Source organism: Diadema antillarum, unplaced genomic scaffold (genome assembly GCF_040938485.1).
Source record: "Diadema antillarum isolate AM-2024a unplaced genomic scaffold, OU_Dant_1.0 seq00000839_RagTag, whole genome shotgun sequence".
Classification (NCBI taxonomy): domain Eukaryota; kingdom Metazoa; phylum Echinodermata; class Echinoidea; order Diadematoida; family Diadematidae; genus Diadema; species Diadema antillarum.
The window spans coordinates 72,703-97,227 of NW_027271715.1; the positions used below are offsets into that span (position 1 = coordinate 72,703).

A 24,525-nucleotide genomic window follows, 5' to 3' on the forward strand; every position below is an offset into this window, starting at 1 on the left:
ATCAATGGCTGCTTATTTCTGAATTAGCCTATGAAAGGCATATCAGGCATGAAATGCACAACTTGTAGCTTTAGATCAGGTTATTGCAGAAATACAACATACCTTGAAATCAATATAAAATATCATCATCTGGTCTTAGAACAACACTGAAATACAATGAATAGGATACGTCAGGTATCTCAGATTTAGATTGAGAGCTGTAATACTCACTGTGTTGCAGATGGGACTACACCAATCTCTTCCACACTAGACTGAGGATCAGGACTGCTGAATACATTAGTTGATCAGCATGGCAAGGAGAAATGAAAAAGGAGGCACATGCAAACAAAAAGAACTTAAAACATAATTCAAACAACAACAACAGGGAAACTCATAAAAAGATAAATATAAGTGGGGCAAATGTCTTTACAAATTAATAGGGCTTATATCACCAGCTTCAAAATAAAGCAATCACAAAAAGCATGCAAGTTGATATACAATGTACATGAAAATATATGAAAAGTGGGAAAAATGGTAAAAGACTGCTAGTAAAAACTGAAGACAGCTTCAGTTGACAACTCAATCATAATAATCAAAGAATGTCAAAGCTTACTTAAACCTAGTTTTCTGAACTGTAATGTGACATCATATCCTGTACCAATATGTCTTTCAAGTTCTCTCTCAGCTTTTGAAGTGGGGGAGAGGGGTACCATCATATAGAGCCAAAGCTTGCTAAATGATTACAATACTTCTCTGGGTCCACAACAGGCTTTTTAAAACTACTTTAAGCCACATTTCAACAATTGCTGTTGCAAGTTCACTACAAAGATATAAACAATTTCCTGGCAACTTTTAGGAATTGTTTTCATTTCCTGTAATTCCCGCTAACACATAGAATGGTGATGTATTCAACAGGGTTTTATAGCCAAAAATACATTGTACACACAGATATACATGTTTCATGCAAATCAAACCCTACCTGAACCTACACCATAGTCAATGAGATAATTTTAGAGCACTCCTTGAACCTCCTCACTGTAGTGACTTAAAGGATGTACACACTGCGTTAACCAAAATGAATGACATGATGTGGTAAACTGAGTTTTGCGATACAGTGACATATACAGGTACTCTGTCTACCAAGTGTAACGATTTGCATCAAAATAGAAAAAAAACTGTGTCAACCAAGACATGTACGACAATGTACCAACCAAGATGTGCTGCACATTGTGCCAACCTAGATTTGTGTTACACAGTGTCAACCACAATGTGTACTACACTGTGTCAACCAAGATGTGTGCTACACTGTGTCAACCAAGATGTGTGTTACACTGTGTCAACCAAGATGTGTGTTACACTGTGTCAACCAAGATGTGTGCTACACTGTGTCAACCAAGATGTGTTGCATAGTATGATATACTGTGTCATCCAATCATGTGTGGCATACTGTCATGATAAGAAGTGATAAGAAGCACACTGTAGTATTAGTAACCAGGATTTGTGACAAACTGTACTGATCACAAGACTATCACATCCTTTACACTAAATGCTGACAAGTGTACCTTATTCCTGCCAATGAAGCACGGTAGAGTTTCTGTTCCACCATAGAGTTTTCCCTGGTCACAACAAACCAATAGAGGGCGCCACCATTCAGGTCAAGTGTCACACCTGCTACTGCATCTAGAGACAAGTCTCCTTCCTCATAGATCACCTGACGACTTTCTCCATTGAGACGAGAAGTCTGTACAGACTTGGCTGTGGTCCAGTAGAGATAGGCTTGAACTGAATCAATTACAAGGTCCTGAACATCAGTTGCATATGGGACAATGATGGTTGGTACTGTAACAGAGACTGAAGGTGGCTCTGATAATCTCCCTTGAATGATCTGTAGTGAATGTAAAGAGAGAAACTTGGAAATCAATATACATTGCTGCATGTACACTCTCAGCTGCCTCACAACAATATCAGGCATTTTACTTTGTTTCTATTCTTCTCGCTTTGGTGATTATAAAGAAACCTGTGAATACCTTTCAAGCACAGAGAGTTAGAGATAAAGTAAATCCATTTGTATTCAGTACAGAATGATGTTAGGAAGTGAGAATGAATTGAATCCACAGAGTTTCTAAAACAATAGTAATCAACATTACATATTGCATTGTCAATCTAGTGAGAACTTTTCTGACAGGCATTATGATAGCAAAAAAATGAAACAAAAACAAAAAAAGACAACACTTAACAGAACCCCATGAATATACAAATCAGCTGCGCGATATCCACTTTCGCTCAAACAAAATTGCACGCCTGACAGCAACAGTGCGAGATGGAACTTTTAACTAAATGTCATGTGATTGGCAATTGACCAATCAGATAGCTACAATCTTTTTATAGGTGTTGTATAAATTACCTGGTCTTGATCTGTATCAGCCCAATAAATGAATTCACTCAGCCAATCCACAGCAATGGCCCTGACTGTACTACTAAAGTCTGGAGGATCAATAGTCAACTGATCAGCTGAATCACTACCCTGGACAGACCGGTAGAGCTCCCCCGATGATGTACTCCACACTAGGTAGTCTCCATACCAGTCTATATCTTCACATCACAAAGTTACACACACATACACAATGAAAAAAGAACAACAAATGTAAAGACAAATATTAATGTTCTTACATCCTTGTATTGAAAGCTTTAAAAAGGATTGCTATCTCTTGCAGGTCTTATAATGCACCCAGCCTCAGATTCCACTGACTTGCCACTTTATATCAAAGTCTTTGCTGGAGGATTGAATAAGGAAAGTTTTCACTATATAAACTGAGTTTTACTCATGATGCAGACCCCATGTGTGTTGACAAATATCTATTAAACTAGTGATTACTATATTACACCAAGCACTCTAGTGCTAATTTTCCATGAGACATGAAAATATTACTATGGACTGGCCAACCTCACATGAGACAAGAATGTATTACTATGGACTTGCTAACATTCAAGGAGACATGAATGTACTACTATATACAATCATCATGTCATGTCTACAGTTTTCCAGCACACAAAATGTCATCATTGAGAGAACAATCCTTCTACCTGACTGAACTCATAACCATGCAGGAGGAAATAAAGAATATATCATCATACATATATCAGGCTTAATATCTGGGACTGGAAGGCAACCCAAGCATTGCAATGAGTTTACCTCTCACAGGCGACGGCAGTGAAAGGATTGCTGTTTCCATACTCCCATCCAGCTCACTGGTCCACAAGGTTGTGTCATTGGTCAGCAGCAGATAGGGATCCACATCCACTTTACATTGTACACAATCAAAGAATATATAATAAGTTATCAAAATACGTAGGAAATACCAACTTCTATTTTAAGAACACTTGACAGTCCAAATTATTCATGCCTGGCTTACTATTAAAGCAAGACTTTAGGAGTTTAAGAATAAACAGGAATTCCGATAGTTTGAAATCTAAAGTAGATTTCAAGCAATACAACCACTGCTGCAAGACACTGGAGAATGCGGGACTGCAAACTGCCTGTCATGTTCTGTTATGGAAAAGAATCCTTTTTTTCTCATGGCTAGCTCTACATGTTGATGTAGAAATGTGCACACTCTTATCATGACAAAGACGCACATTAGATTGTGAGGGAAAGAATACTCTGACTGCTGCACACAGGCAACATGGATGTGTCAATCACCACAAGCAGCTGTCACGTTTTGCAAAATCATTTACATAAATACTATGAAGTTAATTGATCATGACCTTTAACTCAAAGCCTAGACCTCCAAGCAAGAATTGCAGGAAGGATATATTTCATATGTCCACAATGTCTAGCCTTTATACCAGTTACATTCCCACTAGCTGTCCTTGCTGAATCATGGCTAGAAATGATATGTTGACCCAAAGTTTAATGACATTTGACCTTTTACCTTCTCATCAAATCTCGATTATTTAATATTCATCTCTTTCTCTCCTACCTGTAATAAGAGTAGTTCCAGTAAATATCTCAGAGAAAGGACCAAAGCCAGCCTGGGAGTAGGCTCTCACACGAATGGAGTATTCCGTATCAGCTTCCAGGTTTACAGCGGTAGCATAGACTTCAGTGATACCGTTAACGATTGTTGTATTTCCTTCTTGGGTTGTGATGGTGATCTCATAAAGCCACTCCTCCCAGGCACCTGAACCTAAAACAAACAGCACGCAAGGTGTAGCCCATGAACATTTGGAAAGTCTGTATATCACTGTGTTAATATCTAAAGTCATTATCAGTTTACTACAGGATGTATAATTCTCAAATATAAAGAACAGAATACATGTACACAGTTGGCATAGCTTTGTAAGCTTTGTGTTATTGCCTGCAACTTTAGCCAGCTTTTAAGTAAGCTGTTAGTGTTATATTACAAGAAACTCTGGAATATGCAAAATGGTATATCAAATTGCATTAGCATATCTGCCAACCCTGAGACTTAATCAATCTGAACAAACAAAGAAAAATTATTTTAAAAATCTGTACTTTCATAAATTTCATATACTTTATTATTAACAGATATTTCCAAAAAATCAGAACACACTGAAATTAATGTGTTTTCTTTCAGTGAAAAATCTGAATATTCACATTAAAACTGAATAGTTGGCAGGTATGCATTAGTATTTACTAGTTTAAATCCAATATCATTAGATCCATCATTGAATGAAACAAATAAACTGAAAAAAAAAATAGAGATGTCGCTATGGCGACTGGTATGCCTCCGCCATAATGCATGGTTCTCCCAATAGATGTATAGTACAATTTTTTCACAATGTGTGTTGACAGTTTCACATAACTGGCAAAATATTGAAATGAGAGGTTTGTCAGAAATGTCTTGTTATGTTCACTTTCCTTGAACTAGGTTTGTTATAATTGTCTAAGAGTGTAGGTACATGATTGTATATGGGGAATTGAGGATTTTTACTTGACTTTTGACCGACTCTTTTATAAGAGTATTTATAAGAGTATGCATTTGGAAAGGTTTAATGTTTTAAAGGTATAGTTGTACAAGACACTCCTTGCATCCATACCCGACAAAGCGCTGCCATGGTAACAATTTTTTTTTGGTATATTTATTTTTGATTTTTTTTTTTTCAAGCAATTGTGAAGCAATTGAAATTAATTTTGGTGGATACTGCGGTATCAAATATGAATGTGAAAGATATGTTTTTTTTGTGTCTGTCACGAAAAGTGTTGCCATGGTAAACAAAATTTTTGGTAATCGATTTCAAGTCTGTTATGTATAATGATCTGTGGTGTAATTATGCATAATATTATTTGTGTTTGCAATCAAGGCAGTGTTGTCATGGCAACTGCAATTGTTCCAATTTTTAATCACTTCCACAATAGTGAAGTACCGGTAATTGTAATAAATAAATAATAAGTAATATATAAAATTATGAGAGGGAGTTATGTTAAAAAAAATCGGGTGTATGTGTTTAAGGCAAAGGTCTATAATTTGAATGTTTATGATTTTATCATTTTTCTCATGTTTGTGTAATGCCGGAAGTTATTTTTTGAGAGAATATTGCGGGCCAGAGGTCAAAGGTCAAAGGTCAAAGGTTAAAAGTCAAATGATTTTTTTTTTTTTTGCCTCTTCATATCTTTTAGTAAATATGTATGTGGTACATTCATGGAACTTAGTGGAACTTAGTAAATATGTATGTACTGATTGGTAATGATTGTTTTGGAATTTAAGGGTCAAGGTCAAGAACAAATGTTTAATATTTTAGTGTTTCTCCCATTTGTTTGTGCAATACTGGTATTTTCAGAAGTTTGGTCGGTATTCATATAACCTTATAAAGAGAATATTTCGGATTATGAAGTCAAAGGTTTATGGTGAAAGGTTAAGTGAAAATATATTTTTTTATATATTTATGAGATGGTTCAAGGTATATTTATGGAATTTAGTGAATATTCATGTATTGATTGGCAGTGATTTGGAAACTTCACGGTCAGAGGTCCACGTCAATTCAAACTTTCATTATTTTCTTATGTATGCAGTGCCTGAGGATTTTTTGTTGTTGTTGCTGAATTGCTCTTTTTTTGTATGAGCCTGTGCGTTATTTTGATTTTGTATATTTATGTAATACTGTGTAAGTATATTTCTCATTTTTGTAAAATCATTTGTAATTCAGCCTCTGGCTGCGATCAATGATTTGTTGAATAAAGATACCATTAATAATAATAATAACAATAATTGAGTAATTTTCAAGGTATGAAGAAAAAGTGTAATTACAATATAAAATAGATTTTTTTTTGTATTTTAGCCTGGCCTTTGACACTTAACCTTTGACCCTTGACCTTCTGGCAGGAAATTTACAAGAGAATCTCTATTAGGTAATACATGTATATATTAAGTTTCAAAAATAATCCTGCAAGCATTGCACTAGTATATGAGGGAAATAGTGAAATTTTGAGGAGTTGGCCTTGACCTTTGACCCACGACTATTGACCCATGACCCCGAAATTCCCTAGATAATCCTGCCAGTCAGTACATGCGTATGTACCAAGTTCCATGAAGATACATTGTACCATTTGCGAGAAAAGTAAAATTGTAACATTTTCACCTGACCTTTAACCTTTTGACCTTTGACCTTATGACATGAAACTCTCTCTGGCGAGTCTTTATGCAGAAGTACATGTCTACACTAAGTTTCAAGAAAATACCTTTGGGCATTGCATAGATATGGGGGAAATAGCAACATTTTTAGCATTTGACCTTGACCTTTTGACCTTTGACCTGCTGCCAATTTCACTAAAAACCTATTTAACTAATTGCACCATCATACGTCATCCTTCGACCAAGTTTGGTAGAAGTTGCTTGATCCAGTCTTGGGTTATGGCGTAAACGGACACAATTTCATGATTTGACCTTGATCTTTGACCTTTGGCCTTTAGCCGATTTCACCCAAAATCTAATTAAGCAATTGCCCTATTATAACTTTTACTTGGACCAAGTTTGGTAAAATTCCAGTTAATATTACTCAAGTTATCGCATAAACGAATGCGGACAGACGTACGGACGGGGTACGGACATACGGACGGAAGCACAACCTGAAAACATAATGCCTCCAGCACCACTTCGTGGCGGAGGCATAAAAAATCAAAGCTTAACATTCCTTCATAATGTAGTCCAGCAGCAAAAGAGCACTTTTCATTTGCTTCTCAAATTCAGAGTTTCATTTACTGTACATTTAGGGCATTCTTACATGTACTATGCTCACTGCGTGGCAAAATTACAGCAGTTGGCTTTAGATTTCAAACAGTATTTTCTCCAGATGCTAATATGCTGAAAATTAATTAACATCATTATTACATCACACTTGTAATGTGCTATAGGCCTACAATCACATAGCAACAGTTCTCTACTGCTCGTTAGTGACCTTTACCAAAGTATGTATATCTAACTGAAACAACTTTTAATTCTAAAAAAAAATCTCAGCATGGAGGTTCATACTCAGGCACTACGTTACTGCATTTTGTGTCATTGTACCTTTTCCTGGCACGGTTGAGGGTTTAGTCCAAGATATGTCTGCTGTGGAGTTGGTGAACAGTGCCTGTAAACCAGTGGGAGGGAATGAAGGCACTGGAATAGGTTGGTAGGTGGGATAGAACATATCCAGTCCATGGTATCCAGATGCACACGAAAACACAGTCGAGGTAGAGATTGCTCCAGGTGGAGATTCATGGAACAGTTCATCTTCAACATATTCATAACCAAAACGTAAGCACCGCGTGGGAGGCCCGTGTGCCACGTGTGTCCAGGTGAAAGTATTGCTGAAATATACAATGCTGGTTGTATTCCGGAATGTGTGTACATCTGTTGATTTTACTTCATGGATGGTCCTCTGCTCAGACCCGTCCAGTAGAGCTGAATGCATGGAGTCTCCTGTCTCATTGGCATACAGTATCTGAAAGGTTTGTGTGCTGATAGCAAACACAGACATTCCAGACAAACCTACTACCAGCTCTGCTTCTGATGCACTCACAGCTCCTTCTAGACTGCTCAGTTCAATGCGATAGATTCCATCATCAGGCAAACTCCAAAACAAGTACCTACCACAAAAAAAAAAAGACAATTAAATGGTAAACAGTCACAGAACTATAATATTAATACCTCCAAACACTTTGGTTATTTCCAAAAATTTATACAATTCATTCACTGAATTCTACTTGGCACAATAATTATGTAATGAGTTTGACACTTGCACTTTGATCATTTTATTTAACCAGAATACTTTGATTTTTAAGGTGTCTGCACTCAATCACTGTGTGTTCATGGTACAGCGATTGAGTGAGGTACACGTGTAAGAGTTGACGTCGTGGGCAGCTACATAACTACTTTCTGACATTTTAAGAAACTACATTTAAGAAAATCCAACACTCTCTTGTTTCTTCAATGGGCTCTACAAAGCTTTGTCAACTAAACAATAAACCTGTGACTATGATACTAGATTTTATCCACCTGTCAATACAGTGATAAATGTCTACTGTTGATATAATGGTCAACATACATGTATGCATTATAGGATTGCTGATAATTTTACAAAACTTTGCCATACTATAGTGTGATAATAACCTTTACACTGTCTGGAGTAGCATGCTCCATAGTTTACTTTGAAAGGTTTTGAAACAGGTACATCTTCAGCAACCATTTTCATGTATGCATGGATGTGGACATAAATTCTATTAAACATACTTCAGCATCCTGCTGTTGTAGACACAGATACACTCTACATGACACTTTGTGCTGAAACATTTTTGCATATTTTGCACATCACGGAACTGGAGTAGAGCGTAAAAGTTAACATATGCCTTGTTTATTTCACCTTCTGTGTGAAGATGTGCATGGGTGCACATAGAATGTGCACTTTGATAATGTGGCAGCAGTTTGCTTTATGTCCTCAAATGTCTACAAAAGTTGAATTTAAAAAAAAATCGTATACAAGAGTTAATAAACATGGGGCGAACAAAAATTACCACAATAATGGTTCTTGTTAAGCAGGGAATCAATTGACTTGATATTTGCTTTACGAGAACATGCATCCTAACAGAAAAAAAAAGAGAAAAGCACCTCATAGTTTTGCTAGCAGAATGTGCAGTACATTGTACATGAAACCCATGGAAATATAAACAGCTCACCCTAAATAAGGATCCACCTTCATTTCAGTTGGCACAGACTGAAAGTTAGTGATTACCAATACACAGTTTGACACATTCAAATCACAGCGGTATATCTGAAAAAGAGAAACATTCAAAACATTTTGTTGCAACCCGAGAACAAGACAAAGTAATAATTGTACCCTGAACAAACCACATTGTATAACAATGCACTGTCTGCATTACATGAATGAAAGTTTCAAATGTTAAACTAAACAATTCTAGCTCAAATTTTATTTTGTGGTGCTAAATTTCAAATAAGGGATTAATAGGTCTTAACTTTTCATTCTTTACACAAAATCTGTGTTAATCTTGTATGCAGAGGAAATATCTTCCAATTTATTTCTATCCTCTCCGCCGATAACTTTCTTATCAAAGAGAGAAAGACTATCACTACACATTGTACTACAGTAAGAATTGCGGAAGTCTTTTTATCCAACATTGACAGCCCATACATACAATGAAAACTCGTGTTCATAACTTTGAATAGAGACTGTCTGATTTTGCCAAACTTCACTAAAGAGTTCTATCAATTTTCAGCATTCAAAAAATTCAAGGATATATTTGGGGGAAATTCCACTTTCATTATTCTCACCTCATCACCTTCAACAAAGTACAGTTGGTCATTCAACCAATCAACATCAAGCTTGGTTGGAGCTGGACTCTCATTGGTGTACAACTCTTGAGATTGTGCTAATGTCAAGTTGGAAGGATCCACAATTTGACGATGAATGCTGCCCCCACTATCACTGATGAAAAGCATGCTCTTCCAGTAGTGTACTGCAACATCTGCAAGTACGTAGCATGGAAATATGGTAGACTATTTCAACTTACGTGAACATTGTTAGAATTTAGCAATGCCATGAAATCTAGTTATAGATGCATCTCTTTTTTTTAATTAACAATAACTTACAGAAGCAATTGAGATTGAAATATCATCGATCTTAGAGATTTCAAACAAAATATGAACTAGAAATGTCACTATGGCAAGCGATATGTCTCAGCCTTATCACACTATTCTCCCATAGGTCTATATTACACTTTCAGTGTGAGACAACATTGGTTAGAAATTGATATAAAATGTTTGAAAGTTTGATGACATACCTCCAAATGTGTTTAGTGTTTATATATTCCTTGAATCAAATTTCATTTGGGGGGCTAAATTGATCCAGAGGGGAAGTACAGTGAAACCTCATTATAACGAGTTCAGTTAAAACGAGGACCCGCTTTCAATGAGACGATCATGTCCGTCCCATTTTCCTTTGCTTGTAAACCAATGGTAGAACAAATTGGTTATAACAAGTTCAGTTATAACAAGATTCCAGTTATAACAAGGACATTTTCAGTGCATCACGATAAAGAAAAACACAAGCAATCTGATTGGATACAACAAGGTTTCATTTCTTGACCTGCCACTTTCAAACACCCGACAAACAAAACATTAATTCATGCTATCCATGTCTCTTTCCCGTTCTGCAGTCTGCACTGAACACAGTAATGTGCATGTACACACAAGTGCATTATAGATGTAGGCCTATACAATCCTCATGCCATTTCTCTACATGAACTCACCATCTGAAGCGAGAAGAGGGATCAGCCATTCTAGGCTCAGTCCCGCATCCCACTATTATCTATCTCTATCCCTCATTATCACAGATGAATAATGTGAACTCGTACCGTTCTTTCCATGTTTTATTCTAAATAACACGATAAGACACTAATTCCTACTGCTGTTCTTACTAGATCTAACTAATTGAACATAATCATTGGATTTTTTTTTCCCTCGAGATACTCATGCATGATATTAGCTCAAATCCCATTGCAACATGAAAAAAAAAAGCATTCAAAAATTTGTCATGTAATGACAATCGTGTCCAAAAATGGAAGAATACGTGTTTGGAATGCATAAGCTCATCATAATATCTTTTCATTTTCAGTTCTGACTTCCAGTTGTTTTGCTGGTTAGGAGACATTAGTGTATATAGTACATAAAAAATTACAGCCTATGTAATTAATGAATTTGTTGCAATCACGCCAGATGATATCAGCAATAAAAAAAAAAAATGAGTAACACATGTTAACAATCTTCTTGAGCCGGTTTTCATAAAAAGTAACAAATGTATTTAAAATAGATATGTTTTTGTTCACCATCAGTTAACTTGAGAGAACGACAATCTTCATTTGTGAAATGCAGTGCTGCATTTCACAAATGAAGATTGTCGTTCTCTCAAAATGGTCTATGAGGTAGTGATTGCGTAAAAAGGGTCATGATCTCTAATATTCAACCGTGTCGCGTATAGTTTCAAGAACGGATTAACAAAATACGAAGAGATTTCTGGAAGAATAAAGAATGCATATTTAACCCCTTCGGGTGCATATATTAAAAGATTACAGTTGATATAGTTTACAACATCAGCGCAATCACGCTAGGCACCAAAAGCGTAAAATACCCAGCAAGTTACAGTAAACAACGCACGCATGTTACTCTACTTACGCTGGTGTTTAGAAAAACTTAAAGGGAAGCAGTCCTGAGATTTTCACTGTACTGATAATTAAGAAGAGTAAAAAATATAAACTTTCACCAATTTATACGCTTGGACATCAAAAATTGTCTCCGTACGCGATTTTTGAAAAATAATTCCTGCAAGCGATCGTGAAAGAGCCGGCAAAAAGATGCTACGTAGTGCATGCCCTACTCACCAAGTTGACAGCCGTGCCTCTAAAAACCAATTTAAGTGTTCAAATGATTAGTTGCAATTTTATCATATAATGTGAAAGTTTGTGGTTTTATAATTTCAAACAAAATATTTCAAGCTTAGATATATATAATTTTACGAAAAATTAATATTGTAAACATAAATTTATTTATATTTTTAAACCAAATATACCATGAACTTGACATCAAATAGGCACGGTCGTTTTCTAGCTTCCGTCCGTGTTGCATACTTCTTAGCGTAGAAACCACTCACGCGCGCAAATCCTTACCATACCAATGTATACATACACAGTAGGCCTACACTCGACTCCGTCCAGTCGATTTTGGCATTCAAACCGAAGATAACCTGTGCATGAGAGAGTCGAATTCTTCAAAGAAAATATTGTTTGTATCTCAATATTTCTGTAAGTAGTCAGATAATCGCCTTTCCTCGAAAAAAAAAAAAAAATATGACGTGAGCCGGGAAGGGTAAACACAGGGGGTCGTATGGATATGATTTCGCTCCACTTTGCCGTGCATGTCCAGTCGGCACTGGCATTACCGGCAGCAGCTAGCTCAGTGGCACTGTACTGCAGTCCAACCCCGGCTGCAGGCCCACGGTAAATTAAACATAGCTAGCCACTTTCCTTACCTCTCTACGCTTTTTTCCCTCGGTTCTCTTCGAAGTCGATGCTCGAGGTGTTTCTGTTTTATAACTCATGTGAGCAAATGGTCAGGATTGCATCTGGTTTCAGGAGTTTTCTCGGTTTATAACCGAGGGCCACAGCCTGCCGGTCCACGTAAAAACATCGCTTCACAAATTGTCCACGCACAGGTAGGTCACAACACGATTTCGAGATTTTGTAGGCCCTAAGTTTCTTATGTTCGGCATCGTTGTACCGATATTTCCCAGCCATACAGCTCACCTTTCACGATACTTTTGTTGGTCTGGGACGGAAAAAAGGATTTTCCTGGGAAATTTTCTGCACGATTCGAGCAAAACTACTGATGTAAGATAGCCTGACCAGACGACGCTGAATGCGGTCGCCCCTGTAGTGTACTAGCAGGCCTGTGTAGAATCGTTTCTACCTACAAATATGTACACTCTGTACGTACTATAGAACATGCATGAGCGGCGACAGGTAGGGCTGCAGCTGCGCTTGAGACTGGAAAAGTGCGAAGGGCAAACCGCGTACGGGGTGCGTACGCGTATCTACCGTAGATCTATCATCTAGTTGTACCGTCCACACGTGTGAATATAATACACAATACATACACACACACACAAATACACACACACACACACACAACGTAGAAACAATAAATATCAAATACGAGTCGGAGTAGCCACCGACGTCTTCATGCATCCGGGTAAACTAGGGAGCGTACGGATAACGAGCAGAACACGGCTGGGAAGAGTTGTGCATCGACGACGTATGACTCTCCGCCAAGACTTGCTCATTAGCATATTCACCATGCAGAGTCACACTTTTTCAACCAAAATGTACGAGCTTATTTGGTGATTTTAAAGTTTGTTTTTGGTGAAAGTAGTTCATTGGAGGTACCAACAACAACATATTTTTTTAAATTTCGTGAGGACTGTGTCCCTTTAATAAATAATGCATTTTATACTTCTTTCACTCATACATACATGTACATATATGCCAAGTTTCATTTGGATGCCTAATTAAGTTATGCTGTCTGCAAAATGGATTACAGATGGAAGGATGGACAGACAGATAGACGAAAGGCAGACGGACAGACACACAAGACAACCCAAAAACATACGGTAATGCTCCTGGGGGCACTTTGTGGCAAGGCATAAAAACTTTGTTGTTGAGATGCTGAAAGTTGCACAGGAGATCAAAAGGATGTCTCTGGAATAATTTTATCCTTCCAAGAAATCTAGTCACTATTGAAGGATCATTATATGTCCACAATTCAAAAAAAAACCTGTGCTGTTTGTGAGTTTAAACAAGGCAAGTGCCATAATGTGTCTCGCCCATTCGCGTACAAGAAATTGTACGCGAATGGGATATAACAGCTAAAAAAAAAGAGATATAAAAGGGTAAAAATATATGGCAAAAAAGAAACGTGCTATAAAAACTTAACATTGGGCCCTTCAAGTTTGTTGACCCCTGCCTGTGACCTCTGACCTTGTGGTGACCATCCACTCCCCAAGGGACATCTACCATCCAAGTTTGGTCACAAACGGACCTATGGATCAAAAGTTACACTGTATGACCCATAATAAAAACGCGCCATAAAAACTGAACATTGGGCTCTAAAAGTTCGTTGACCCATGCTTGTGACCATTGACCTTGTGGTGACCATCCACTCCCCAAGGGACATCTACCATCCAAGTTTGGTCACAAACGGACCTATGGATCAAAAGTTACACTGTATGACCCATAATAAAAACGTGCCATAAAAACTGAACATTGGGCTCTAAAAGTTTGTTGACCCCTGCTTGTGACCATTGACCATGTGGTGACCATCCACTCCCCAAGGGACATCAACCATCCAAGTTTGGTCACAAACGGACCTATGGATCAAAAGTTATGACCCATAATAAAAACGCGCCATAAAAACTTAACATTGGGCTCTAAAAGTTCGTTGACCCCTGCTTGTGACCATTGACCTTGTGGTGACCATCCACTCCCCAAGGGACATCTACCATCCAAGTTTAGTCACAAATGGAGTTATGGATCAAAAGTTATGACCCATACTAGAAACGCGCATTAAAAACTTAACATTGGGCTCTAAAAGTTTGTTGATCCCTGCTTGTGACCTTTGACCTTGTGGTGATCATCCAGTCCCCAAGGGACATCTACAATCCAAGTTTAGTCACAAATGGAGTTATGGAACAAAAGTTATGTCCCATAATAGAAACGCGCCATAAAAACTTAACATTGGGCTCTAAAAGTTCGTTGACCCCTGCTTGTGACCTTTGACCTTGGGGTGACCATCCACTCCCAAGGGACATCTACCATCCAAGTTTAGTCACAAATTGAGTTATGGATCAAAAGTTATGAGCCATTATAGAAACACACCATAAAAACTTAACATTGGGCTCTAAAAGTTTGTTGACCCCTGCTTGTGACCTTTGACCTTGTGGTGATCATCCACTCCCCAAGGGACATCTACCATCCACGTTTGGTCACAAACGGATCTATGGATCAAAAGTTATGACCCATAACAGAAACACGCCATAAAAACTTAACATTGGGCTCTAAAAGTTCATTGACCCATGCTTGTGACCTTTGACCTTGTAGTGACTATCCACTCCCCAAGGGGCATATACCATCCAAGTTTGGTCACAAATGGAATAATGGATCAAAAGTTATGACCCATAATAGAAACGCCCCATAAAAACTTAACATTGGGCCCTAAAGTTCATTGACCCCTGTCTGTGAGCTTTGACCTTGAGTTGACCTTCCTGGTAAAATGTGAAACTTTGTATGACCCCTCTTCCCTCGAAGTTTGATTGCAATTGAAGCCCAGAGTAAAGAGTTATTGAAGTTTTTGTAGCGTTACGGACAGACGACGGACGGACAGACGCCGCAGGCGATCCCTTAGTCTCCCCTCACCTCCTGTGGGCTCGACAAAAACTAAATGATTGACAAAATAAGAATTTAAGCATTGCATCACTCATTCTTGGTGTTCATTCTTGTGGTACAGGACAATCACTTTTTTTATACCATAAAAAGCATTTTGTCATTAAGTCGGTCCCACATATCCAAACTGACCTCTGTATTATATAAAGCATGAACAAAATGTAAGAACAATTTATATACAGTTGAACCTCTCGTATCCGGACAAGTCAGGACCGGGGCTCATCCGGATAAGGGATTTGGCCGGATACGGGAGACTCAATGCTTTATACATGTACATATACATATACATGTACTGATGTAGCCCATTGTAGTACCACATGTAGTAATGTGTATACTGCAACCTTTTCATTGTTGCACTCAGTAACAGACCCCAAAATAGAGGTGTATGTTAATCATGTTGGAAGTAATGTGTAATTCATGTGTGTTCGTGTAGGAGTTCTCAAGGAGTTGGGAATCCCACTTTCCTCCCGTAATTATTTTTTTAAAAAAATCACGGCGAGATTGCGTCCGTATAACAGAGAGATCCGGATAAAGGGAGGCCGGATAAGAGAGGTTCAACTGTACATACAGCTTCTTCTTCTTCTTCTTTTTTCTTCTCCTTTTTTTTTTTTTTTTTTTTTGTGGTGGGAGCTTATGAATGGACAGTACAATATTTATTCTGGACTGGAATATAAGCCCAGAAATGGCCTAATTCAGCTAATACAAGCATATATGAATGAATGAAATTTAAAGCTATATCATATAAAGCATATAAAATACAGTTCTTTGGAAAGATAAGTCAATATTAAAGGAATGGACATTCAATTCTTGGTCAAAAAATGAGTTTTATGTCTTCTTTAAAACTTCTTCTTTGAAGCTTCAAAAACCATATCATACAGTTGTATGTGACCCTGCACCACAAAACAAACAAAAAGTCGCCAGACATGAATTTTTAGTTACGACCATATTCTGAAAGAGCAGACTTTAAGCTTTAAAATGATGTATAACTCAAGTCAAGTGGACTCTCCTAACCTATCTAAATATTGGAAAGAAGGCACAAACTCAGGAAAAGTGTGAACTGAGAAAACAGGCTCTGAAGTACAGTGTCTATTCAAGCGCTTAATCTTTACCAAACCGTGATGGCTGTGTGATGAACGGGACAAAAGACAGGAAGTAAACCACCAGACTACCAACAATGAAGGGATTATCAGATTAAACTGAAATTAAGCATGCCTTATTAGCTCATTCTGTCCATAATTAATGCCAACTTTCAAAGCAGTAGCACTATCCCTTCAAAAGTTATTAGAGTTGAGAGTGAAGAGTGTGGACAAGGTTTTTCAGAAATGAAAAAGGGACTCTCACACACACCTAATCACACTATTCGACCAAAAATGTTCGACATAAACTGCTAAAAAACACACTTTCCCGCCCATTTTATGATACCAAATTTTAGCATAATGTAAAAGAAGACCTGCTCTTTCAGAAAATATGAAAAAGTCAAGATCGGCTAGGTTGATCCATTTCACTTATTTTCAGTCCTCTGGCAAAATCAGTGTGTGCGACTTTATGTTCGTTTTGAGGTGCACGGTCACATAATACAGAATAATTACAAATCAGGTTGGAAAAAGGAAAAACAAATTGGTACAGATATGATTACTCACACACACATACACACACAAACACACTCACACACAAACAAACACACAAAATGAATGTCATGGAATTTTGCAAACTGACCTGCAATGGTTACATTTTCTCTGTCTACTGTGTGCAGATTCTTTGGTGTATCAGAACCAGTGAGGGAGTCATACTCAGCAAAGGCCACAGTGGATGCTTCAACAGCAAGAGAAACCTCCAAGTCTGCACTTGTAACCCCAACCACAAGATACGGTACAATGCCTGTCACTGGAGGGAGAAAGCATATTATAGACTACTGATAATAACATTAACTAGAAATATCACTGAAGGTGATTAATACCCCCGCCCCGTGACGACAGTCTTACCCAAGGAATGATCTTTCCTTGATCTTCTGCCATTTGAATGCCGTTACCATGGCAACGCAGCTTCCGACACGTCCGAAAAATATGTCTTGCACATCTTCCCACCAAGACTATTGTGTGTGCCACATTTCATAAGCTTTTGTCAAAAACTGAGGAAGTGGTTCAATCCACAAGATCTTTCCTTGATCTTCCGCCATTAATATGCCGTTACCATGGCAACGCAGCTTCCGACACGTCCAAAAAATATGTCTTGCACATCTTCCCACCAAGACCAATGTGTGTGCCACATTTCATGAGCTTCAGTCGAGTACAGAGGAAGTAGTTCAATCCGCAAGATCTTTCCTTGATCTTCTGCCATTTATATGCCGTTACCATGGCAACGCAGCTTCCGACACGTCCGAAAAATATGTCTTCCACATCTTCCCACCAAGATCAAGGTGTGTGCCACATTTCATAAGCTTTGGTCAAAAAACTGAGGAAGTAGTTAAATCCGCAAGATCTTTCCTTGATCTTCTGCCATTAATATGCCGTTACCATGGCAACGTACTTTCGGGTACTGTCAAAAAATGCGTCTTGCACATCTACAACCAAAGGCACACATCTGTACCAAGTTTCATGGAAATTGGGCAAAAACTGAGGAAGTAGTTTGCAACACATAATTTTCCATCATTTTGGCTCATAATATGTGAGCTGTTACCATGGCAACATACTTTTTGTCACTGTCAAGAAATGTGTCATGCTGACCTATATCCTAAGACAAACATTCAATATGAATTCCATGAGAATTGGAAGAACACTGATGAAGCAGTTTTGCCATGAAGCATTTTGCCCTATATTTTACCAATAACATGCCGTTACCATGGCAACGCACTTTTTGCCACTGTGGAAATATGTGTCTTGCACATTAACATATTCAGATGAACATCTGTACCTAATTTCATAAAAATTGATCAAAAACTGTGGGAGGAGTTCGCGACGCAAGATTTGTACCCATTTTTGCCCATAATATGCCGTTACCATGGCAACGTACTTTTGGGTACTGTCAAAAAATACGTCTTGCACATCTACAACCCAAGGCACACATCTGTGCCAAGTTTTATGGGAATCGGTTGAAAACTGAGGAAGTAGTTCGCGACGCAAGATTTGCAACGGACCGACCGCCCGACCGACCGCCCGACCGTTCGCTGATTCCTATATACCCCTTCAAACTTCGTTTGGCGGGGGTATAAAAATACTGATAATAATAATAATAATAATAATAATTATTATTATTATTATTATTATTATATACATATATATATATATATATATATATATATATACATATATTATCATTATTATTATTATTATTATTATTATTATTATTATTATTATTATCATTATTACTATAAATCATAAACTTTGATATGTTTCATAACTTGCATTTGTTGGTTGACTCTTACTTTCATTTACTTGCCTCTTCTTGGTATACCAGGATAGGGCTCCCTGCTTGCTCAGCCCCCCTCCCCCCCCCCCCCCACTCTTGCCATTGCTATTTCACTCTTTTCCTTTCTTTATCTCTCTGCTGTTCCTCATGTTGTTTGACGTTGCCTGTTGGGCTCCTTGCCCATGACCTCCAACCCTCCTTTTTTTTCTGTTCTGTGTCCCTAGCCCTCCCCTGACTGTTCTTGTTGTGTGTAGTCCTTATATGTGATTACTTTCCCTGCCTGTTTGTCATTTTGCCTCTGATGAAGATTCTGTTAGGATCGAAAGCTCAGGCCCATTTTGACTCCATTATATATTTAGTTAGACTAAAATATTGTTTTTTTAAAAAAGAGAATGCGAAGAACATCCCAATAAATGAGGCCACACACCAATATTACAAATTCTAAGAAGACACTTGGGTATTTTCCACAGCTTTGACTACCTAAGAAATATTGGACTGTGTTTAACACTTGTTAGTATGAGAGGGTATTGAGAGATTGCACTCGTGTTTGTGTGATTACATTAAAGATTTCATATGGTAATAGAAATGAAGACATTGTTTTCACATAGCACTGTTACATCATAAACATATCATGGTATACAATCTCTGTTTTTTTAACTACAGGCCAATAGCATAACAACATTAATGAGATTGTACAAGAAATTTAACTTTAAAACAATTCAAGCACTCAGATCTACACTTTGCAAGCCACATATTAAATCTATAAATGAGGAATACTTGCTATAAAAAAAAACATTTAAAAAGACTGAGTTATGTAACTGAGTGAATATATACACCTGTATGCATAACCAGTTAGCAGTTCTCAATGGTTATTTCAGGTACATTATTGATACTGGAACCAGAGACAATAAGAAAAGATAAAGACTTTACGAGGTTCCGGGACTTCCAGTCAACCTGAGCTGGAAATCTACACTGAGATGTTCGTTTAGACATGGACACCTTCAACCTATGCCTTCCAGTCAACAAACATACATTATCAACCAATGCTGAGGTTTACCACACTGCCTTTTAACTATTTACACTCACCATTAGAAGTTTCAGCTGTTGTCAGATTTCTTCCATCAGCCGGCCCATCCCCAGCCATATTACTTGCCCTCACAAAAACTCTATACAGAGTGGACGCCTGAAGGGAAGAGTCCACCACTGTGTCCTGCTGCTTGGATGCTACAACTGACCGAACCACGTAAGGTTGACCCATAAAGTTTTGTACAGTTATTGAGTATCCTGTGATAGGGCCATTAGGAAAGGGAGGAGGCTCCCATGACACAGAGATAGCTGAGGGACTGGAGCTCGTCAGACTTGTGATGGTGGGTGATGTAGAGGGCGCTGCATCATGAACAATGGAAAAGAGAACACACAGATAGTTACCATAAATCGCAATTCTGTATCTGTGATTGCTGCAACATGCACTTCAGAGCAAAATAACAGAATACACCATCAAATTAAAGGAAATATACAAAAACAATGAACAGACGAAAATACCGTTTGAGCTTTTTCATGTCAATAAATTAGCACATGTCAATCACATGTTTATTCTCAATGTGAAAAAATGCAACAGGAGTATTCATACAATATGAAAACCTTTTCAGTTGAATCAGGTGGTAGAATATACACTGTATGTGTCTTGAATTATCATATGCTTTTAAGTTCTAAACTCACCTCCAGACTCCTCAGTTCTGACATCTCTTGACTGGTTCGAGGTGAGGGTATGTCTCGGAGTGATGACCCAAACCACTCTGAACTGATAGAGGGCATAGGGTATCAAATCCTCCACATTCAGACTTGACTCACTTATCGGCTGAAAGATAGAATGTGACAGTGATGAATAGACATTATAGCATGAAGGCATAACTATTCAACCAAGAATACCACAAATAACATTTCCTCTTGCATGCCCTATATACCCTACACACTATGGTTTGAATACAGGCTGGTCTAGACAGAGATACCAATGTACAGTGTAGCTACATATTAGTACTTCGTGTGCAGTTTATTTCACACTGTGCAAACAAGCAAAAAAAAAAAAAGGGTCCTTAGTTCATCTCTCCCCTTCCACTTCCGGGTTTCTTCGGCTGACAAGCAAAAAAAAAAAAAAAAGGTCTTCAGCGGAACCCGCGATCACACTTCAAGATCTGTATCTATTTCTTTTTAGTGCCACTTACGTACACTGTACTTCCAGGTTATGGTGCACAAAAAGAGCTAGACCCCACGCCCCCCCCCCCCCAAAAAAAAAAAAAAAAACTCTCATGAATAACTTTAATGAGTGGATTTCTGTACAAAACACCAGGCTACATCAAAGAATAATGCCTCTGACACTCTTATGTGAATGCAAAAACAAGTTGGACAATCTGAGACAAGAAAATGTAGTTCTGCTCTTTTTTAGACCTGATCACATAATTCACATAAAAGTAAACAATAACACACAAAAAAAGACAAAGAAAGAAAATTGCCTTCTTGAAGCAAAATCAAAACATAATATTCTCACTACTGCATTGTGGGGAAAGTCCAGGGAAAGAGCACTCTCATGTTTCATAACAACCACCATCAGTGTGACTTTCACTGAATTCCAGAAATAAGTCTTAGAGTGAAACAGATATCTTACAAAAACTCTTCTTTACACATTGATTTTGGATGGCTGTTGGAAAACAAGAACAGAATCTTAATAACTACTGGTAATTAAGTTATTGTTCATGGCAACTTGCCTACATGATGTTTAACAGAAATACATATGAAGAACAACCCAAACAGTTTTTGACTATGATGATGATAAATCATTCTTATACTCTGAAAGTTTTTCAGGAACACGTTGAGATGTAACAAACCTCTGATGATCCATAATAATTCCATGCTGTATTAGCACCCTCTGCATAGCGCCACTCAATTAGGTAGGTAACAGCTGAGTTGACTGCCGGCGTCCAAGTTAGTGTCAGAGTGGTTGCCTCTATGTCACTGATTTCAGGGGTGGAGGGTTCCTTTACTTCAGCTGAAATGAGTCAAGTCAATATTCCTTGTCTGTACTCATAACTCTAGACAATTTGGGCAGTATACAGATGGTGACTACTACCTCTTGAAAACATTTGATATGAATGAGTCACTTTTCACATAGTTATGTTATTACCTCCGCCAAGGGAGGAGGTTATGTTTTCGTTACCGTTGCTTTGTGTGTGTGTGTTCGTTAGTTAGTTTGTCTGTGTGCAAAATAACTCAAAAAGTAGTCAACGGATTGGGATGAAACTTGCAGGAAAGGTTGAGAATGACACAAGTACCAAACGATTAACTTTTGGTAGTGATCCGAGAATTTTGGGGGAATTTATGAAGGATTTTTGATATTTTGGCAGGTAGGGTCAATGAACTTGGGAGTTCAGGCTGCGCGTATTTGAGGTTTGTATGCGCGCACTAACGTGCGTGCTCTAGTTTCTGCTAGGGCGAGGCGCGCCGTGCAGCTGAGGGTTTATGACGTAACAATTAAAGGCTTCTATATTGGGAAATTGGGCGACTTTCAGCACACTATAAACACTTTCAGCATGCTATAAGTACGTAGGCCTATGGGTGGAAATCACTGATATCTCTATGGAAGAACAAGATCAGTGATGGAAAAGAGCTGCATGCTTGGCGGAGGTCTGCGCTCTCAGAGTGCTTCTCTAGTTTCTAGAATGCAATTAATGCAACATTATCACTTCGGCAAGCAGAGCATGTTAATGTAAATACCCATACATGTACTATGCAGTCTTTCCTTGTAAGAGGCATCAAAAGAAATGTGATATTCCATAAACACAGAATCATTCCAATCTAATTTCAAGTAAAGTTTCAAATTCAGTTCCTCTATTAGTATTCCCTTAACATAAGAGAAAGATAACATGTGGGATGGCTCTTGTCAATGGTAGCAACATACTTTGAAGTAAGGATTTTAAACTTTTTACTCACAGTAGTATCACGCCATCATCTGAGAGTATGAGGTAACATTATGCATTCATACAGCAATTGAATGGTACTGTAAAAATGAATCTGGAATTGATATCTTATTGTACACCCGCACTACACTATGCCAATTGATGTACACCAGTACCACACCATACAATGTACTTCCACGGTCAAAGTGTAATCTCACTGAGATGTGATTATGACAGCTTCAAAAATTCAATGTAAATTTCTAGACCTCTACAGTCCATGTGCTATTTTGGGATTTCAGGTACAGAAGAGCTGACTTTTTAAATTTGTTTAAAGAACTATTGATGAGCAAGTGTTGCTCACAAACCATCAATTCAACAGCATGTCAAATTTGACCAGGAAACACTACAAATTTTAACACCACTTTAATAAGTAAATTCAGAGAAACTCACCTTCTATAATTGATGCATACTCATCTTCAGCAAACAGGCAGCCAAGTTCACAATATTGCACCTTGTATACACACACATAAAAACATGTTTATCAGCAAAATGATTACAGAAAACCAAAACCCAAATATAGATTTGGATTGAGTGAAAGAGGCATTTAGAAGAATACATGTATTAGATTTAAAGTTTGAGGAAAATCGGACAGTTGATTCAAAAGTTATGAATTGTTAAAGTTTCTGTGTTGTCACTGCTGGATGAGGAGACTATTACAGTTCTTGACATCATTGCAGACAACAACACAAAGAAAACATATTGAAAATCCCAAAATCATTTAATTTTTTCATGGAAAGTACGCATTTCATTGGCATGCTACTGACACATGTTAAGGGTAATATCATTCCCTGTGCTTTTTGAAAGAAATAAGCAAAGTGCTCTTTTATAATGTTAGAAAAGTGAAAATATGTTGAATTTTCATCATGTATTCTATAGATTGTTGTCCATTACAACATATTGAACTGTATTTAGTCTCCTTGTCCAGTGATAATAGTACCAAAACTTAAACAATTCATAACTTTTGAATGGAATGTCCAGTTTCCTCAAACTTTCACTGATGAATTGAACTAATATTGCTGCTTTCACTCAATCCACATTTATATTTGGGTCTTGGTTTCCTTTAATTCACTTCATGTGTAAAGTATAAATACACAGTACAAAAACTTTGATAAATGCGGTATGGTACAATACTTTTTTCTCACTAATGAAAGTGTAATTCTCAGACAGCCAATGGCATTCTTTACAAACACTTGGTTTCCACAGTCCACAGTACAGAACAGATTATTGCTTTAGTGTCACGGTGTGGAAAGACAATGTGAGGCTGGTCCACATGAAAGGACTGTCCAGAGACAATACTACAATCTCCAAGTCATCTCAAACTTATCTCAAGTTCATGTGTCAAGAGATAGTGAGCAGTCTTGAGTGATTGGTTACAACCATCGATCATGGCATGACCTTTGTCTTCAAGGGGTCAAAGTGTATGTCACCCCACACTATGAAAACATTTAATGAAATCACATTGCAGCCATTTTTCTGATTATGGTATTTTTACATCTTTAGATCCTTAGCTTGCTGGTTTATTGTCAAAAACTATTAAAATTAATCACAAATTTCAAAATATTTTTTTTTTTGACAGGCAGTAGTTCACACCAAACCATTTGATTTGCTAACTGTCAATTTCCCATT

At 37.6% G+C, this 24,525-nt stretch overlaps 1 protein-coding gene across 1 annotated transcript in view; it reads right to left on the reverse strand.

Annotated features, from left to right (window-relative positions):
* LOC139740156 (proto-oncogene tyrosine-protein kinase ROS-like) overlaps positions 1-24,525 on the reverse strand; it is a 50,109-nt gene that overhangs the window by 24,454 nt on the left and 1,130 nt on the right. The window contains exons 3-15 of the mRNA XM_071650744.1: positions 23,290-23,350; positions 21,772-21,932; positions 20,609-20,747; positions 19,976-20,275; positions 17,201-17,368; positions 9,768-9,961; positions 9,155-9,249; positions 7,506-8,068; positions 3,960-4,166; positions 3,173-3,280; positions 2,384-2,571; positions 1,542-1,864; positions 211-264 (exon numbers count right to left, since the gene is read on the reverse strand). Coding sequence (XP_071506845.1) covers positions 211-264; positions 1,542-1,864; positions 2,384-2,571; positions 3,173-3,280; positions 3,960-4,166; positions 7,506-8,068; positions 9,155-9,249; positions 9,768-9,961; positions 17,201-17,368; positions 19,976-20,275; positions 20,609-20,747; positions 21,772-21,932; positions 23,290-23,350 — 2,561 coding nt within the window. The remainder of the gene's footprint in view (positions 1-210; positions 265-1,541; positions 1,865-2,383; positions 2,572-3,172; positions 3,281-3,959; positions 4,167-7,505; positions 8,069-9,154; positions 9,250-9,767; positions 9,962-17,200; positions 17,369-19,975; positions 20,276-20,608; positions 20,748-21,771; positions 21,933-23,289; positions 23,351-24,525) is intronic.